This window comes from Nilaparvata lugens, chromosome 4 (assembly GCF_014356525.2).
Source record: "Nilaparvata lugens isolate BPH chromosome 4, ASM1435652v1, whole genome shotgun sequence".
NCBI lineage: Eukaryota > Metazoa > Arthropoda > Insecta > Hemiptera > Delphacidae > Nilaparvata > Nilaparvata lugens.
Window position 1 is genome coordinate 21,326,098 of NC_052507.1, and position 20,485 is coordinate 21,346,582.

At 32.1% G+C, this 20,485-nt stretch overlaps 2 protein-coding genes across 3 annotated transcripts in view; one reads left to right on the top strand and one right to left on the bottom strand.

Moving 5' to 3' along the window:
- The window catches only part of LOC111056539 (RNA helicase aquarius), a 110,220-nt gene that overhangs the window by 35,592 nt on the left and 54,143 nt on the right, over positions 1 to 20,485 (bottom strand). The gene's annotated exons all lie outside the window — the stretch shown is intronic.
- Positions 5,396 to 20,485, top strand: part of LOC111052371 (G-protein coupled receptor Mth2) — a 38,961-nt gene continuing 23,871 nt past the window's right edge. Inside the window, exon 1 of one of the 2 annotated variants that reach the window (XM_039426935.1) lies at positions 5,396 to 5,687. In XM_039426935.1, the coding sequence (XP_039282869.1) occupies positions 5,645 to 5,687 (43 nt within the window). In that variant the 5' untranslated portion in view covers positions 5,396 to 5,644. Of the gene's footprint in view, positions 5,703 to 20,485 lie in introns of both variants that reach the window. The other variant, XM_039426934.1, reaches the window with a different exon arrangement.

Below are 20,485 nucleotides of genomic sequence, written 5' to 3' on the forward strand. Positions count from 1 at the left end.
TTGGCGAGGCGTGGGAAAAGGTGAAAGCAAGCAATTCAAAATAGAGATGCAAGTAACAACAATGCTGGTCAATTTCACTGAGCAGAGTTCTAGCTCTCCTCCATCCATCTTAGATAGGATTTGCATGTCACGACCACACAAAAATAGTCTAGTACTTTTTCAGTATTCGATCTCGGATTTGGTGTTTTCCAATGCCAGTGAAACCTAAATAATTTGACTATAGTGAGGTCCACGTTATAATGGCAGTGAAGAAAGATAGGAGAAAAACGTTGCCGATCCTATGTCTTGTCAATGCCTTCTATAGACGGTAGCTGATACAGGTTTATTGATGTAATATTCATCCATCTCGTTTAAAAATAATCAATTATATTTTATTAATCAAGAAATTATATTTTTCAATAATTTAATAATGAATTTTCATAATTAAGATGAAATATTTTGTTAATTAATTCTACATTGTTAAAAGACGATCTGGCAACAGAGCAAAGCGTAAAAGAGAAAGCGCTATCCGCTTTGTTCAATGATATCAATACCATTGCTAATCAAACACTGCTATTATAACGTGGACCTCACTATAGAATATCCTATTCTATCTGAATTTTTAACCCACCACGTATCGGACTATTCAACAAGGTAAAACGTTTCTGAATTCAAGTAATTCTTATTAATTAAAATCAAATTAATCGTTTTACATTATTCTTATTACAAACCAATCCTCGTTCAAAATGATACAAATTTCCCAAATTACTGTAGTATAGTAAAAGTATAGTTTTCAATCAAGATTCACTATTTTGGTAAGGGCTACTTGTATTTATGTAAGAATTAAAAAATCAAAGCAACCTTCTTTCAACTCTTTTTTATTACTCACGACATGTATCGACATATTGATGCCATTTTCGATTGCCAAAGTCACTCTTTCAGGGTACTTTGATTTTTCAATTTTCATCAAGATAACCATACAAATAGATGATTGAAGACTAAAATTTAGATTTGATGATTTAAAGACTAAAAAGACTAGCCTTTACTTCATGAGAGATTATTAATTTATTCATCCATAGACAAAGGTAAAATGCAGGTGAAACAGATATGATGAATTTTGAAAGAGCTCAGCTTTCAAAACTTGACATTAAAATTTTACATAGTTTTCACAAATTTTTCAAATCACCTTAGATGATTTCTATGATTGAGTAAACCCGTTACAGTTTCAAATTTAATTTCTTTTGAATAATAAAAAAGACATCAAATCTCCAGTACATTTCAATAATTTGGCAGCATCCAGGTTATTTTATATAAGTTAAGTATTTCAAATCCGTCATACTAGTGAAAGATGAGCTGAACACTTATGACTGAACAAGGAGGCGCTGCCTCACATATAAAATATCTAGATTTTCCTTAACCGATTCCTTGTAATCACCTCCTCCTGTTTAGGTCCAAGTAGAATTTGTTCATGGAACACACATCAGTACCAGAAAGCCCCACCACCATACCAAAATAATCCTTCCACTACTCATACATGTGTATAAGTGTATGGTAACAGTCACCACCTGATACCATCCTAAAATAGTGACGTAGCTCCTCAGCCAGTTCGCAAGTCATTTCTCCGAAAAGATTCTACGTCACTAGCTCCAATACTAGTTACTGTAATCAATTAAACGCAATTCTCTCTGGCAATTTGTTTCGCTACAATAAAAGCAAAACTACAAGGAAACATTCAAAACAGAATACTTACAGCTGTATAAAACTGGTTTGTTTAGAGATTAGAGTCTAGAATCTAGATTATCTAAATGATGCATCAAGACTTTCTCGGTACTGCATGTAATCAAAATTATTTTGTCATTTTTGACCCATGAAAAGATCTGCCGGGGCAAAAATTCTGGGAAATTTCCTTCGACTAATTTTGATTACAGAGCCATGTTGAAGGAGGTCAAGGCCCTAAATGGGCTGTAGCACCAACGAGTAAGTAAGTAATTTTGATTGGAAATATTTTGACTTCATTGTTTTCATTTCTTTAACCATGTAAGTTTTTTGTTAAATATGATAATGCTGCTATTTGGATAGATGTGAGAGACGAAAATCACAATAGCTATGATTTTTAATCAGAATTGATTATATTCGTTCAATTATGAGTTATATAAATCTTAGTCAAATTATTGTGGTATTGATAAAAATAGGAGACTTTGAAGGCATACTGAGGAATGGAAATATATATGTAGGCCTACAATTGAAAACTGAAGAAAACCACTATAACTATATACTTTAAGTAGAAACTAGACACCATTCTGCCAATAAAATTAAAATACATTAAATACATTTGATAAGCTGACTGATTTATATACTGTTTTCCCAAATTGCAAATTTTTACAGCATTTTTATGACCATCATCAACTTTATTATTCATTTACACCTTACCATTGCTAGTTAGAATAATAAAGACTGCAATAGTATTTTTTATAGCTTCAATAAAATCCTAATTTGAGTATTTTGAACAAACTGACAGCTTGATGGAAATGCTGAATCATTTTCGAATCACGTCTACCAGCAATCACAATTTTAAAGCTTGAAAGATTTTGACCAAGGTGTCAGAGGGTTCTAAAATTAAATACGACAACAATAAAAGACGAAACACTAACCAATAATGAGTGCCAAAAAAAACGAATTACTTTATATTCTACTCAGACGCAAGCAAGGGGAAAACCTATCTAATTTACTATACTGTAATTCACTACATGCTACACTACACTATAATGCTACCTACAACTACATATAAAGCACACTAATTATTTTCATAGAGCAGCAAAATTATAGTTCTCATTGAAGGCGTCTTCAATATGATGTGATGGATGCTGTTTTATATTCTCGACTCGTAAGGTGGCGGTCTTTGAAAAAAAAAACTTGTCAACAAGTTATTACAGCAGCCGGAACCGTAGCAAATTTATCCTTTCTCCTGTTTTATTCATTTATGGCTCGAGACAAAAATCAATTTCTACAGGATGCGTAGCTTCAATGATTTTGTAGCCAGGCAACAACAACAACAGCAGCAGCAGCAGCAGCAGCAGCAACGCATGAACAAGATGCAGACAATTGCAGCAAGTCGTATAGAGTGTACAGAGAACAATGGCGCATTAAACAGCAGAGGAATTTAGGCACGTTAATAGCCATTAGACATAATAGGTGAGTGAAGTAGGCTGCCTAGAGAGTGTTACCCAGATAAGTGTGTCTTGGTACCTTGGTTCCTGACGTATTAAAAGTTATAAGTATGCCGATATGTTCATTTTAAGAGTTACTTTCTGCATTTCATATTCTCTTTTATTACTTTTCTAGTATTTATTAATATATTTTTTTTGTAATAATTTTTAATGTTGTATTTCCTGTATTCATGAGTGCGTTTGGGCTGTTATGCCAGTTGCACTCCTAGATTATTGTTAGAATAATAAATAAATGAATAAATTTCTGAATCTACTTTTGTGCTAGTCCTCAAGAGCATAATTAGTACTTACTGATAATAATAGTATTTTTATTTGTTCATTTCTTTTTTCTATTATTTTTCCCTAGTAAGTTTTCTACCTTGGAAATATTAAAAAGTTTGTTAGATGCTTTAGAGTTATATGTATCAGCAAGTTTTATTTTTGTAGTAATCATGTAATTGTCCTTAAATTATCGTGTTTTCTAATACAGTTGAGTATGCATATAATATTCTGTGATTTGATATCTAATTTACACATAACTACGTTCACTTGAATTTATTGCTGTAGTGATGTACTCTGTATTCTATATATTTTCAGTATTTTATATATTTTTTTCTTTTGTATAAAAATCATATAAATTCAGTACTCATTGCATCTGTTGTGGTGTGGTGTAGCTCTACAGTAGTATTCAATTTTTACTGGAATTCAATTTTATTTTTAATATTCTTAATTTTTTTTGTACTCTTACTATGTATATGAATTATTGTAATATTGTTATGGAAGCAATTTTTGGGAGAAATCTTGTATGCTTCCATGTTTTCATAAATAAATTTCAGTAGCTGAAGAGGAGATTCAAGGTTGAAGGTGCAAGAAATTGAAAGAGAGTAAATAATGATAAGAATTGTATTTTGATTTCTTTTGTGTTGAAATTAATAGAATTTTGAATTTAATTATTGAATATAATAATAATAAAGTACAGTGGTGGTTGAATCGATTTCTCAAACAAAAAATGCACAATGCATTGTGCATTAGAAAACTCATGAATTAATGAATGGAAGTTACATTTTAAAAAAAATAATAAAAATAGCAACTAAAACTGTATTGACTTAAACGGTATGGAGGTTTGAAGTAAGATCAGCATTGTAGGGTAGGAATGGAGATGTAAAGAGAATGAATAGTAAGAAAATTAGAGAAGTAGCAGCAACAAAAATAATAGTGAAGTTAAAAGTAATCTTTAGTAAAAGAGATTCTTGGAAAATAGAGGAGAATCGAGATAAACATCAAGGTGATATCAAGATAAAATATGATTACACCTAAAATTTCTAGTCTATATAATGATGAACTACAGTTGTCAACTTTTCGAGAGAGTACAAAATAATACATAAATTTAATAACAGTAATGAACAAAATGTATATATATATATAATAATTAATTATTGAAATATTCTTATTTTTAAGGTATGTTAATCATGATAGACCAATATAATACATAATATTCAATCTAGTTTAGAATGAAGAAGAGATGCCGTATATTGATTCTGAAATTTGAAGAAAATCGTATAAATATAGTGATGCTTACTTCAAACAATAAGCATAAAATAATGTAAATACTTCAAATCCAAGCTGGAACTTTGAAGAATCTGACTAAAGCAAGATTTGTTTTCTCTCCAGGTATTACTCCAAAATTTATTTAGTATATTTTCAATCTAGAATCTTAATTTTGAAACATAAAAATATCTTTTTCCATGTCTGAATATGATTCAATCCATAGATCATTTTTTTTTTAATTTAATGAATGATCGTAATTGATTTTTAATATTTTCAATAGAACTCTCTTTAACTTTTCTTAAACGAAAAATTGGGAATATAGTTTGTACTTATTATAATGTACAGGTATTCATGTTGAATAACTTGATTCTCAGTTCATAGATAATGAAGGATTAACTATAATTTGAAAGCCTGAGCAAGCATCACACAAAAGCTCTACCAGCATCCTTCGATTCATCTATAGACATCTGAAGGGAATTTCAGTCTTCAATAATCCAGTACAGTATGGTTTCTTGTTCACATCAAAACAACGGGTTCAAAAGAGTACACGTAGAAAAAAGAGAGGAGTCTGAGAAGTTTGACGCTGTTGGAGAGTGGAGCAGAGAGTTTTATGGCAAAGGGCCATCGCCCATCACCTCCCACAAGGATGTGGAGTAAACGGCCATTTACAATCAGCTGGTCGCAAGGGGTGCATGGTGGATGGACGAGGGGGAGGGGGAATTTAAATGCAACGAGAGGGGGCAGAGGAGATTCACCAGTCTCTGCCGGAGTGCCGGCCAGTCTTGTGCAGAACGTTGGATCGTTCGGTTAAAAACAGGTTCCACTCCTGGTGTTTCTTTTCAGTTCTCGTTACTTTATTTGAATTTTTGTAGTTTGTGAAACCATCAGACAGCAGGCACAGAACACACAGGATGGGTGTGAAAGGTTTCTTCATTACAGCAATATTAATCATCGGTATGTCCTACTATGGTATGTGTCAAATTTGAATTATTTTCAGCAAGGATTTCAAACGCATGGAGGATTTCAACGAGGATTATCGCTTGTTACCGCAACCTCATAGAATGTGAACCTCTTAACGGATTTGCAATCTAAACCTGAAGTGATTTTAAAGCTTTTTTCGTTTTTTATCTCATTTTGGGACATGTTTTGAATAACATTATAATGCTTCAGATCATCTTTCATAATTTCAAACAAAATAAATACCGTAGATCAAGAATATTGAGAGGTACATTGGTACATTTAATATATAGTAAATTTAATATTCACTGTCTTGGTAATACTCGTATTCATATGGAAATTAAATAATCAAAGAAACCTTTTTTCAACTCACTCGTTTGAAAATGGCATCATAAGTGAAAGCATGCCAAGAGATATAAAATAAAGTTAAAAAAGGGTACTTTGATTTTTTAATTTTCAAGTAAATAAATATTATACACTAATACACATTAAAGAAATCCGGATATAGAAAACTTTCAAATAGGTATTCATCTTGCAACTATCATCTAATAAAGTTGATGATTTCACTTATTTAGAGTACGTTTTACAAGTGCATTTAAAAACTTCATGACAAGAATAACACATATAATTAAATATATCACTTATATATTTGGGTATCGATTGAAATATATATATTGGGTACTGATTGAAAGAGTCAATCTATGATATTTCATTTAATATGGAATGTAAGAGGCTCCAATAGAAAGGCCTAACCAATTTTTTACAAAAAATTATTAATCATAGATATGAATATTAACGTTTCAAAGCTATTAACTTGGCATTAATTTAAATAATTAATGTTTTTAAATTTAGATTGATGTAGTACCTACTATTGACATATTAGGCTCTTTCCAAAGTGAATTTAGTCAAGATTTGAAACTGCTTTAATGGGAAAAACATTTCTTATTAATTCCCTGACGACGTTCAGAAACAGTCAGCATGAACTATATTTTGACAATCTCATCTATTAAACACTTGAATTTCAATTATCAATTTCTATTTAGTCACAATCACACATGGCATACAAAGAGAAAAGCAAAAACAAATTGAATTCCATCAATAGAAAAGATTCAAAGCTAAAAAAAATACAAAATGTTCAATTACATCAGATAAAAACAGTTCTGTGACCTGTTTCCAAACTAGTCCAATAATAGCTGACACATCAACTACAACAATAACATTCATCCATTATCTGATATAGAGTTAATGAACAATTATTACATTTGGAACTTTTTGCACAAGGTCTTTGATATTGAAGACCTGTTCACCTTCAGTATTTGATAATAGAGGTGCAGTACAATAATAATTACAACAGCAAATGCAATTGATATGGTTAACAATGGACAATTAACTATAATTATTTTTTGGCTTTTTTGAAGAAGCAAAAAATATATAATAGAGATAAAAATTTTTGTTTGACTAGTAGAGTCAATTATTTCTAGTTACCTCAGTAGAATTTAGTTGAAATTTCATTTTTACTACCAGGATCTAATAATAATAAACCTTGCAAGTTACAGTATTGAATTAATTTAGTTCATTGAAATGAATCCAGTGTACCTACATAATATATGTCTATTCTACTACGAGTACATGAATCCTGTTGGAAGGGTAACTGACTCCACCCAATCTAATAGACCTGTTGATTGAAATTTGCACTTAACCAAAAAGCATTCTACTTGAGCATAACATTTCAACAGAAGTCTGAAAAGTAATTTTAGATATGGATATATATGATAATTTCTTCGAATGGAACAGAATTTTCAAACACTATCAGTACACCAGTAAATAAAAATTCAAACATAAGTGACAAATTTATGATGGAACGCCAAGACATTATTTCAGCACTGTATTTCTCCACATGAATAATTTTCCTTGGCATTTAAAAATGTATTTTAGGTGAGCAAATTATTTCAATAATTTGCAACTTAATAGACGAAAACGAGAAAGCAGAATTACTTTGCCCTCCACGGTTTATTATTGGCTCTAAGAAAGCATCATGTGCTTCGTTTAAGCGCTATTGAAGTTTAAAAAATTCACAAGGATTCATCCTCGTTCAACAAATTGTCGACCATGACATGAATATTGGTACCATGCAGACAGTGGCGGCTATATGGGTCTCTATCTATCTATTCAGGCGTTGATTGACTTTTGCCTGCCGCAAGATTAGTTATTTACTATGAGGCGTGTGTGTTGGCGTGTGTGCTGGCGTGTGTGCTGGCGTGCGCGATCCTCCAACATTGTTGACATTATCGAGCAGTATTTGCCAAAATAGTGCCAACGCACGCAAATAATCACTACCTAGGTTTATTGAATTCATTCAATTACAACAAGAAAATACGTGACCAATTTTGAAAATGGAATGTTTCTGAAAGAAAGCTTTTTTGAGTTGTTTAGATTAAGAATTTCAATAGAAAAGGATGTATTTTGGGGAGATATAAAACAATAATTGGGAAGTATAGGCCTGATTGACGATCGTAGTAATTCTATTTCTGATAGTGAGATATACTACCAGTATAATGAATTTTCATCGTAATAATTTAGGTCTTTATTCTGGGACATATATGACAAAAACTGAAAAGTATGAGACTGATTTACAATCGTATATTTCCTGTTACTGTAAGAATCTTAATCGACATTGATGCTACCGTGACAATGATGAGTTTTTTCTCATTTTCTATCAACATAGAAGTACCAGATTTGGTAAATACATAATAATAAGAATGTGAATTAAATAAAGTATTTAGTTTTCAAAATCGGAATCTAAAATTTATTATGGGAAAAATTTGTAAAATACAGGGTTATGTTGTTCATAAAAATCTATTGTTGGGGACAGTATTGGAAACAATGAAAATTGTTAGCTTTTGCGAATATTTATAAAACAAATAACATCTTATGAGTGAACACTGATAAAGTTGTAGTTTGAAATGAAGGTCAAAACCAAATAAAATATAACTGGGCTCAAAACATGACTATTCTATTTCAATAAAGCATTAACTACCATATTTGCTAGGTTAGAATAAAGCTAAAATGCCGGTTGATAGAGCAAATGTAATGGGTTTCTCCCATAAAGGTTGAAGATAACATGTGAACTAACCACTAAACTTTATAAGTGCATAGGCTACTTGCCTACTGTACATTATTTCTGTGAATGATCCATTTGGAACTTACTCAAAAGATAGTGTTTTCTATGGTTGTTGCTCCCATATCTCCAAAGTAGCCTACTGTAATGTCACAGTCCCAGTTAAACGTGTGAGTAAGACTCTGAAGATAATTGTGACTCTTTGTTTTATTCTTGGTTCACTGACTTATATTGACTTACATAATAAGAGCAAACGAATACCTTATTAAAAAGAGAGATTAGAAAAAAAGAGGACAAAACATATCAACTGGGAGTTGAGAAAATGTTTCAAATACGTACAATCCGGGTTTCACAGAATTCAAGTTAAACTTTGACCAAATAGATTTATTTCTGAGTTTTGTGAGAGCATTCACTTATCTATTTAAAAAGATTGTGTTTTTTAGCACTTCAATAGCTTTATTTCCAGGCATATTGAATATTTATATACTATTGATAGAATCAAGATGACGGTTAATCCACATTTCATGATCCAGGAAAATGAACTTATTCATTTTTAATTTTAAAAAGAGAAATTCAAGCATGACGATTCAAAATAATCCTTGGAAAAAATATTATTAAGGATACTTCGGAGGGGAACATAGTATCAATAATCTGTGGGAAAATTAATATAAAAAACTTGATTCTGTAGACAACGATGCTGAAGAGTGATGCTTCTTGATGTGATACAGCTAAATAAACGAATCAATATATTGTCAATCATGGTCACTACTCTTTGTTCAATACTATTTTTCCAATACAATAGGTAATAGACATCATCCTTATAAGAGACTCTGAAGGAATGAGGCAGAACAGGTTTCAGCAGCCTCAACTGGAGTCAGCATCAGTACTGCATTAAGTCGCAGTTGGTCATGACTAAGGAATGTATCAAATACAGTAATATCAAGTTCGGCACAATATTGGATTGTGAATAATTAGAATGAGTTATTTGACAATGAATAAAAAAAGATAAATGCATCGCATATATCAACTATATAACAACTACATAATTTTTTAGAAGGTTTTAGAAGAATGTTTTAGAATCCCTCATGAATCCTAGACTTGTGCTTGAATAGTCTGAGGTACCGGTACAGATCGACCCAAGTATAAAAAGTTTGTCATTAAGTAATGGAATGACTGAAATACACGGATAAAAATTATAGAATGCAATTATTTATTAAATAGGCAGTATTGAAATAACATCACTTCAATTCTTCCAAATTGATTGTCACAATCTTTAAACATGAATGAAATTACTACCATAAAAGTAGATTAATAACTATGTCTAAAATCCCCAAGAGAATAATTTAGATGGGTCAACACTGCTCCTACTAAGAGATAACATAACACTCTTAGCAACATGCCACCAAAGGTTGACTTATGGACAAGCTCAATTTAAATGAATATTATTACAGCAAATGAGTATGCAATACACACATCTGACTACCCATCAAACATTACTCAGCATGTAATTCCCGTATCTTTGTCATTTGGAAAGTCAACCGATGGAGGAGAAATCGGAATATATACAAGCACGCAAACCATGAGATTCTCTGAGATCTCCATCCTACTCTGGCTCACTTGATTTACAAGACAAACCGAAACTAACTTCCTACGAGAAAGGAAGTGCTATGTTTAAACGGAAACAGAAAGTACATAGAAGTCGAGAATATCGTCTCCAGAAGAACTCCTAATTGAATAAGTAACGTGTTTCCGACCAACACAATAATTATAGTAGTGACTGAGCTTGTGAAAAGTTAATGAAACGTGTACGGTACGCCTGAAAATGTACTGTACGGTCTATGTTGATTAATTAGGATTTTCCTAGAGAAACTGCCGTTTTCAAAATGGACACATTCTTCACTTCTGTTGCATAAGGTTGGCACTGTTTTCTAAAGTTGTATAATTAATTATTATAGTATAATACTATATATAATCGACAGAGTTAGTGACAGATTATACATTTGAAGATTCCAGGACTCCCATGGTCCATTGATGAAGCAGAATTAATAGAATTGTCGATTGAGGTATTTTAATGAATGTAATAATATAAAGTTGGGTTGGTAGTTAAAAAACTGTACTGTTACAAAAAACATAATATGGTATTGTGAAACCCAATTCGGAAGGATAATAATACTATCAACTTGAATATGATTTTTAAAATGGCCAGATTATTGATTATTCATAATGGTTAATTGCTAAGATTGAAATAAAGACTTAAAGACTTAATTGCTAAGATTTCAACTTCCCAAACCCAAATACCATATCAAAGTTTCACTGATCATTAAGTAAACGCAATCAAACTAGGAATAACTACAAAAATTAGTTGAAAAGTCTGGATACATTTTGGCATAACAGCTATCAATTAAGCATTAGATCACTTTGAGACACAAGGAAAACTGAGAGAACAACATTTATGACGATTTTCGTCGATGAAACAAGCTTTCAATTGCATAATTTCTTTAAATTTCTATTTGTATAAATGGACATGAATGACATGATGAACCAAAGATAAACTATGAGCCTAAATTAAAAGTGTAACATAGACAAAAATATTGATGTCTACACGGCTTACAAGATAAACTTTGACTGCTTTTGTTAGTAATGACGACCACCAAATGAGTGCATTATTTTTCTATTTTTCTAGTCAACATGCATAATTATCAAATTATTTCAGCAATTTTGAATCGGTTTCTGCTTTGCAGTTTAAAATTGTCATATTGAGACTCTGCTTAATCCGGTTTCCAGTCCACAACTTATTTAATATAAGTTTAAACTTGTTTTTACTTTTGAAATTTCTACTGATCTTTATTATAGAGAAATTTGCTACAACTAAAAAAATTAAGTTCTAATTCATTTCAATTTCTATAAATTTCAAACATACAATTTTGACATTTTTATGGAAGTTTCCTACTTGAAGTTTCAATCTGAAGTAATTTGTAGTAGAGTTTAATTTTGAATCATATAATATAAAAAGAACATTTTTGCTCAAATAATAACAACAGTTATGAAGATACCAGAAGAACAGAATAACAAAGGAACATGAAAAGTATACGGGCGTAAGTCAACTGCTAATTTGTTTGACATTGTTCCGGCGCATTGTGAGTGTGAAGCGCGAATTGCTATCAAACTCAATCGGCAAGTTTTCGATAGTTTGATGCGATAATTTGAAACAGTTGGTTGAAAATGACCCGTAGCTGATGTCAAACGTCAATGAAACTTGTTGACGATAACGCAGTTATTGCGTGACCTGTAGTATGGCATGACCGACCACTTATACAGTACTTCACATTGGTTGACTATCAGCTAAAACTACAGTTAAACGACATTGAAAAAGCTATTATAATTAAATGAAGGTGGATTAATTGCATGAATAATTTGAAGGTAAATTAAATTATAAGTACACAAAACTAATTACTGTTATCGCATGTGTATCAAAATGGTAGGATATCTTGATAAGATCAAAATGACTAATTTATACTGAAGTAGCGGCTTGGATTCCTCTCCATAGAGTACAAGAGTGAATACAGTGCTAACTAGTGAAAAACGTGTGCAAGGATGAAACTCTGCATTTGTTGGGGGAAATGCAAACAGCAGTTGAGTGGGGCCTGCTTCAAATTTATATTGCTACAATTGATTTTATTTAGAAAATTGGTTTATTTATAAAACCCAGCTAACAAAAAATCTTGAAGGTGATTATGAACTCAATATAACTAAAAATGTCATTTATCATTACACATTAATTTTTCATTCAACTATACACACTATTAAATAGATGCATTGATAGAGTTATTGGAGACGAAATAGCATCAACCCAAACAAATCAATTAGATGCAATCGGTGAAATCTCTGTGTATTTGAATGAGATCCCAAGAAGAATTTTAATATATATAGACATGTCATTATTTGAAGGAGTTATTTTCGTTCTCAACACATAGGAAATACAATCAATATTATGCAATGATTTCCATCTTCCGTCAGTGAAGGAAAACATTACAAGGTACATAAATCTCTATCGATTTTTAATAGCATCTATCTAAGAAAGTTGGAAGTTGGACTAGTATTGACGACTATAGAAAACGCTTAAAAGTACACTAATGACAAATAACTGGTTGTAAACTATACATATTTTGACAAGAGAAAGTAAACTATTCTCCTCCCAACACCCACTCCCACTCTACGTACTCTAAAGATTCAGATCTGGCTATTTCGAACATAGGTACTCAAAAATATGCCATAAATGTTCACTGTATAGAAGAATCTTGATACTGCTCTTCAAATCTGAATATCTACGGTACTCATAAAGAGTTTACTCATTTTTTCCTGTAAACATTACAGATGCACTCTTTAAAAGCTCCACCACACATGATCTAATAAGAGATTTCACTTTCAAGTTCACGGTGACTCGTTTTATTTATAAACTGGTTAGCGAGCCGACTAGTCTGCCCTCTCACATTCTCACGGCTGTTGGCATATTAAAGTAGTCTGCATTTGGTGTTGAAATCATTTCAGAAACATATCCCGGTACCAAGTTAGAGACAAATATTAAATTTACCTCATTTTGACTAGAAATACTGTATATCCGTTTTACCTCAGTTGGAAATAATACAAGGGACACACTGGTGGAAAATACTTCATAAGGAATCAGGAGTTCACTCTGATAAATCATAACAGTACATAGGTTGAACGATTGTAATAAAGATGATGAATAAAAATTCATTGATGAGTAATGTACCCCATTTTTTTGAAATTTTACTCCATTTAAAATGCAGTTGGCTTCCTTATGAATCTATTATTACAGGCTCACTTATTCGGAAGACATTTGAAAATCAATCTCAAAGAAAAATTCATGAGTAAATTTGATGTTTGTTTTGAAATATTATTTTAAACTGCTATATCTCTGTACAATACAAGAATTGAAAAGTTCCTAACTATCCAAAAAGTTTAGTTTTGAAATCATTTAACTATTTCATCTACAGGCTTCTGGTTTGAAGGAATAACAGCTCTTAATTTGCTCAAGTGAACACAGAAATATCTTGACATCCGACGAATCTGTCACATATAGTACATCCCATTTCCTCATTTGACTAGTGAACTGGATCCAAGAAAACTGGTTTGAGAGTTGAAGTTCAATCATAGTCATTCAATTGAATAAGGGCGTCAACAAGATAAATTGCCGTTATTAATGGACAATGGAGTGCAGTGCACCATTGTACGCCGGGCCAACTATATGTCCATCAAGTGACATGGAAGCGTTACCGATTCACTTTCAACGGCCAGCATTTCTCTCTTACAAAACACCAATGCTGCCCATTCAATCAATTCTGACAGATTGAAGTGAATCTCTCACTATAGGCTCCACCAACATCATGATATCAAAACACTCCTCCAAGCTCTAAAAGTCATTGGGCAGACGCTATAACAGTTCACCTCCACTGCACTAAGTAGAAAATTATTCAACACATCACGTTCCACTGATCAGTACACTCCTGCCGCATTCAAATACGTCAAAGATAAGTAGAGGACCTTTCAAGAATAGGACATAACATTCAAGTTTCAAGTGTTCAGGATTGGAGTTTCAGTTTCAGATTATAAAAAAAAGTCTAAAGACAGAACATGGTTCATTGACACTGCAATGTAAATATCCCTAAAATAGCTAATAGCTTGAGGGATTTCAAAATATATTTTGTATAATATGTATTGTTTTTATTGAAATAGTGATCGTCAGACAAACTTATGTTCTCCTGACCGAAAACTAAACAACATCTCAAAGAATTGGGAATATACAGTGTATATGTAGGCATTTGAGAGTCATGAGCTTTATATGTGTTGTATATATGCCATACACTAAAAAAAATAATAATTGAAATTGAAATGAACATTAATATGCACACAATACGAGGAAAATGTTAAATCACCAAGTGTGACAAATAAAGAGACACCACTGAAGATAGATAAATAAATAGTGACATTGGAAATTCTATAAAGAATCCAACAGTTGTTGGTTCAGTTATAAAAATCAGGTTTATCATAGAACAAGAAAGTACACCGACTTTATGAATATTGCTGTTGGACAAGAAGAGAACCAGGGAAGAAATTATTGAAAGTTTCAGTGACTGACAGGAAATTATCATGCGACTTAGAAAAAACGGTGATAATGGTGTGGATTGATAGGAAAGACACATACTATTCAATATATATCTCAGAAGAATATTTATATATTTATGGAGCTTAAATACACAAAAAATCGATAACGGTTATGAAAAAACTTATATTTGAACTCATTATACATGACATGACTAATAATGCCAAAAAATGATGACCTTAATGATTGAAGTCTTCAAAAATAACCCATTCGACTTCAAGTTTATCTCCAATAAAATAAGACTAATAACTTTGAGGCATTTGTTTAATACGAAGCTAATAAAACTTGGATTCATGAGAAGTATCATAGTTTGGATAATCAATGTTACATTATGTGATTTTTGAACTAGATTGAACTGCCATAAATATCCCCAATTTCAATAACAGTGTTTTATTCACTAGTGGATTTTATTGTGGCATGCATGAGTTATTTGAATTATTTGCAACGTTGATGTCAATTGAATCGACTTACTTGATTGACAATAATTTATTACGATGATGTTTGGACTAATCAATTATTGTACCTGAATTTTGGCATGAATTAAAATTTAAGTAGAATTTTCTAGAGTTTTATCACTTTATTAACGATTTTAATCAAAATTGTCTCCTCCTATCTTCTATTATTTAGGGAATGTTACCTTTCAAATTAATAGAAAATAATAACATTCTATATAAATAATAGTTACTGATTATTAATAAATTTTATTAGGTGGTGAAATTTACCTTTAATACCTTTGCCTTTACAAGTTGTTTAGGAAATCATTGTTCTCAAAACGATGTAGACTCGACAAGTGACAAGACTCTATTCATGCTCTAATAGAGTATAAAATTCATTTTCAACAGAGAAGTGCATAATCAGTTTCCAAATTTTGATAGTGAAGAGACAAAAATGTTTGCCCATCCATATTTGGGATTAAAAAAAAAGATAATTTTGCTTTACTTTCTTCCCCTTACTACTTGAATGAGAATTTATCAAATTGAAACCCTGTAGATTTCCCAGTATTTGTTGAAATGGATGTTATCAACATCGATAAATCTGGTTACAAAGAGCACCATGAAAATTCGTAAACAAAGAGAGCGTAGTTGCATTTCACGGGCCAATGCATGCCAAATAAAGTAGAAGTAGGGTAAACATTGCAAAGTGGATCACGGACAAACCCAACCGCTGGCAGTGATGTATACATAGCATAGCAGATCAACTCTATTCTGGAGCATTGACCCAGTATATTGCCCTAAACATCTGTTTCCGACTGGCGAGAGGAGAGGAGAGGAGAGGAGAGAGAAGACATTCACAGGACAAATGTTCATGTTTCATAAGTAGGTGGAGGAGGTCAACTGTGTACAAAGCAAGTATAAAAAAATTATTGTAGTATCAGCCAGTATTTATTTTTATACTGATACAGTAATTAATTATTGAAAAATCATTGAAAAAATTATTAGTTCCAGAGGACTAGAACTGGTTATTTATAACTGAGTTTGATTCTCTCAAATTGAATTTCATAACTTGAACCTGTAAATACAATAGAAACAAATAATGTTGAGCTAAAACATCTGGGGATGAAAAATCGATTCCAAAATAAGATATTTGTCCGAAAAGTTCAGATTTGGGGCTATTGTTCTGCAATGTCAAAAAAGATTAGAAATACAATAGGAGTAAAATGAGCAGTAACTAGGAGCCATAAATAATATGAGCTGTTTCAGAGATCGTTTTCTGATGACAAATTAATGGAAGCCATGATTTTCCATTGAATTTCTTAGTGAGAAGACCATGCTTATTGAGAATAAGCTTATTTGGAGCTATCAATGGAAAACAAAATTCGCTGATCAAAGGGGTTTATTTAGGAAAATTTTTGACGACTGTACTTCGAAGCTATGTAGCAACATTTATACTCTTAGTGCGGTTGCACAAAATCCGGTTTAATTTTAATCGTGATTAATTCCACGAGAACCGATAAGAGAAGCCGTCTTATTAAAAAGGCCTTCTCTGATTGGATCTCGTAAAATTAATCATCATTAAAATTTAACCGGCCTTTGTGCAACCGGGCCTGAATCTCAAAGATTTAATCACCTCCGTAAAAGATTCAAAACTATAAATTCCCTCATTAGAGTTGAAAAATAGAGGATTATGAATAGGATTTTTGTAGGGCAGGGAATGGTGATGCTGCAGTAATTTTAGAAGAAATTGAGGCTGTCGACGTGTCAAGAAGGTTCAACATGAAAATACACCTGCTATTAACGAACATAACATAAACAATGGAAAATATAATCGTCGCTCTGGTTGACGATAAAAACTCTTCCAATGATGCATATTTTCACCGTTTTTTAGTTACTTTTGTGATTTAATCGTGGTTCTTGTATTTAACATAATAATTATTACGTAGGGGTTTCAATTTTTCGTTGTTTTCGTCTGTTACAAAGTGTTGATTTAAAGTGTCAACAATAAAAATACTGCATAAACTGACAACTGCTTGCTGTTCTTCAAATTTGTAACAGTATCCAGTGAGATAGCCCATCTGACTTTCAGGAAGTCAACCAAATTTCTAGGATAGATTCACTTCTTTCAAGATAAGATTGATTCGACATTCAGCGTTTCACCGTTTAACCGACGCAACATTACGGTTTGTTACCGCTAGAAATGACACAAAATTCGAGCGAAATTTTCTTTGGTAATAAATCAGAAACGAAAGTAACCATTGCTAGCTTTGCTACCGAAACTAAACTTGGCAGTTTGCAGCAGATGATGTACTGAAACGGCAAACAGTGAAATCGAAGCAATTTTCACTGGACCGGGTTTTCCCAACGAGCAACGAGGTTGGCCAACCAAAGCCTCAGCCACGCTTCGTCGACTGTCAGATGATCGATAGTACGACAGACATCGATCTATCGATTGCAGAATTTTCGAAAATTGTAGCAAACCTGCCTTTTATCCGATTTATAATGGACAACTCTTAGTTCCTGGCTTCCTCCTGACAGTTGGAAAAGAAATTGTAAGAAATTTGAAGAAAATGTTACAGGGTAATTCAAATTTAAGAGGATTGGATAAAGAGAAGGACAGAATTGAATAAAGAGAAGATAACACTGAATAAATTGTACATGGAAATTATGCGTACATACTTAAAAAAAAACGAGCATCAAGTACAATGTTGTGATACACAGTGAAATACAGCCATTATTGATTCCATTAAAGTGAAACATAGAAGACCAGGGCGAAGTAGAACAAATCCTCAGATTGGAAAGTATGAATATTTAATAAGTTGGCATACTCCAACTCAACGGGCATTTACGATTATGAATCAGGCAACAAAGCAATGCATATCAACTAGAAGAGACCTACGTCACAGTAGGAAGAGAGAATTTTGAATGTGGAATTAATAGCAAATCGATGTAGGAGAATAAGAAATAATGTACTGCAGTATCCAGACAAGTTATGCACCCCTTTATAATTTATATGAAAGGAATACATGTTGAATGCAAAAGCTAAATATAAATAAATACTCAAATCCGGTAATATTATAATAAAAACTCGACACAATCTCTTTCAAGGTTGAAATTAGTAGTCAGGTCACTATGATGAAAACTTCACAAGTATAGTAGCACAAGAAGAGTATGTAGTGAAGCAGTACGGTACTGAACTTTATTCAAAACAGCTAAACTAAGAGTCACGAACAGTGAGCCTTAGTTCAAGTTGAATTCTCTATTTTACAGGAAAATTTTATAAATATGAATAAAAATAGGAATCCAAGTACCCTTTCTAAAACTGTTAAGTCACAATATAGTTTTATTTATTGTTTCATATTCAAGAGTAGCCCTAAAGGAAAAAACAATTTTATTTTAAATATGAAAGGATATAGAAAATCAAAAACCTTTCTGACCAGCCAAAACACTGAACCACTGAACAGTACAAAAAATCAAATCAGTATAAGAAATGGGCGAGTCTGAATAGCCAATGATAATTAACATAATTATTGAACAAGGAACCTTGGTTCCTACTTTCTATCAACAACACTAACATGAAAGCAACTATTTATTTAATCGAATTTCAAATTTAAAGCTGATATTTTTCAAGTTGTATCCTTTTAATTCCCCCATGACTGTTTTCCAATAGATTAGTATGATTACCTAGGTATGATCATAAGTATTTGTAATGTAATAGGTAATGTGATAAATGAACATTTGAAACAACCCAAAGTTATACGCACATTCGCGAATGCATTCTCTATGGTATGATTCATCCATAAAGTCCTAAAATGATGAGTCATAGATGATTATCACCGTTTCAATGATCTTGAATAGGATTAACACCAACAACAGTTTGGACAGATCCTTATTTGTGAAATAGGACTGCAGATATTCCTGTGTGGGAGCAATGACCTCTCATTTGGGTCCTTTCAAATGCAAATCATTAATCACTGTATGCGGCCTCCAGACTTGGAACTCGGACTGGCATCCTTGATCTTGACTTTGACATTTTAGACACTCTGCAGTTGATCATTCAACCATTAATCATCAAGAAAGTTATCAAGAATAATTAGTTACATTCATCTTTATTAATACTTGTATAAACAATATAATACAGATTTAGTTAATTTATATTCAAGTTATTGGAAAAGCTTCAAGAACCTCCTTTGATATTTTTTGGTTCATCTAGAAATAGCTGTAACCTTCCTCTCCATCCTATAAAAATCGAAATAAATGCAGAAGCATTACACTTTACAAAGAATAATTGAGAAAAATAACAATATTAATATTACAGTTGTGTTGTGTGTGATGTGGTATTTTTCCACTTTTTAAAAAGTGGTTGACAGTTTTTATTTGTGCTTTTCAAATATTGTATATTTATCAAAATATTGTTCAAACAAAACAAAAGAGTTACAGCATTTCATTAGAATCAACTGCCTTCATCTTCTATTTTCATTGGATCTTCATTTTCTTCCTGTAGATAGAGTCGATCAAGTGTACCCTATTCGATTATTTGTTCAATTTCTACCTTTCGATAGAGTCGAACAAGTGTATGATTTATTCTATTCGATGATTTTAAAAGTAGCTAATTTTGAAATTAAGAAGGACAATAATATGAAAATTATAAATAGGTTGAGATTTGGAGATTGGGCCACGAATCTTATTATTTGACAGTTATTCAACTTCCACCTTTTGTGGAACTAATCCTTAATTGAATAAGAATAATAAAAAATGAGGTAAGCAGTTATCAAGTGAAAATTCACTGCAATTAACGCGGAAAGACAATTATTAACACAACGTTGCTAGTGAATGTTACGAAACAAGTGATTTAGCAGTCATCTGATTAACGCAGATAATTATTGTCACCGTCGAAAATGCGACAGTCACTGTGAAAATCGACAATAACTGAATGGTCTGGTGACTCGATTCGCGGTAGGCCGCGCACAACTGAGAAGATGCCCTGTAACCGCATCATAAAAGAGCCAACTTCCGCGTCTTGAAAACTAAACAGAGAAAGAAACACCAACGCAGCCCACTA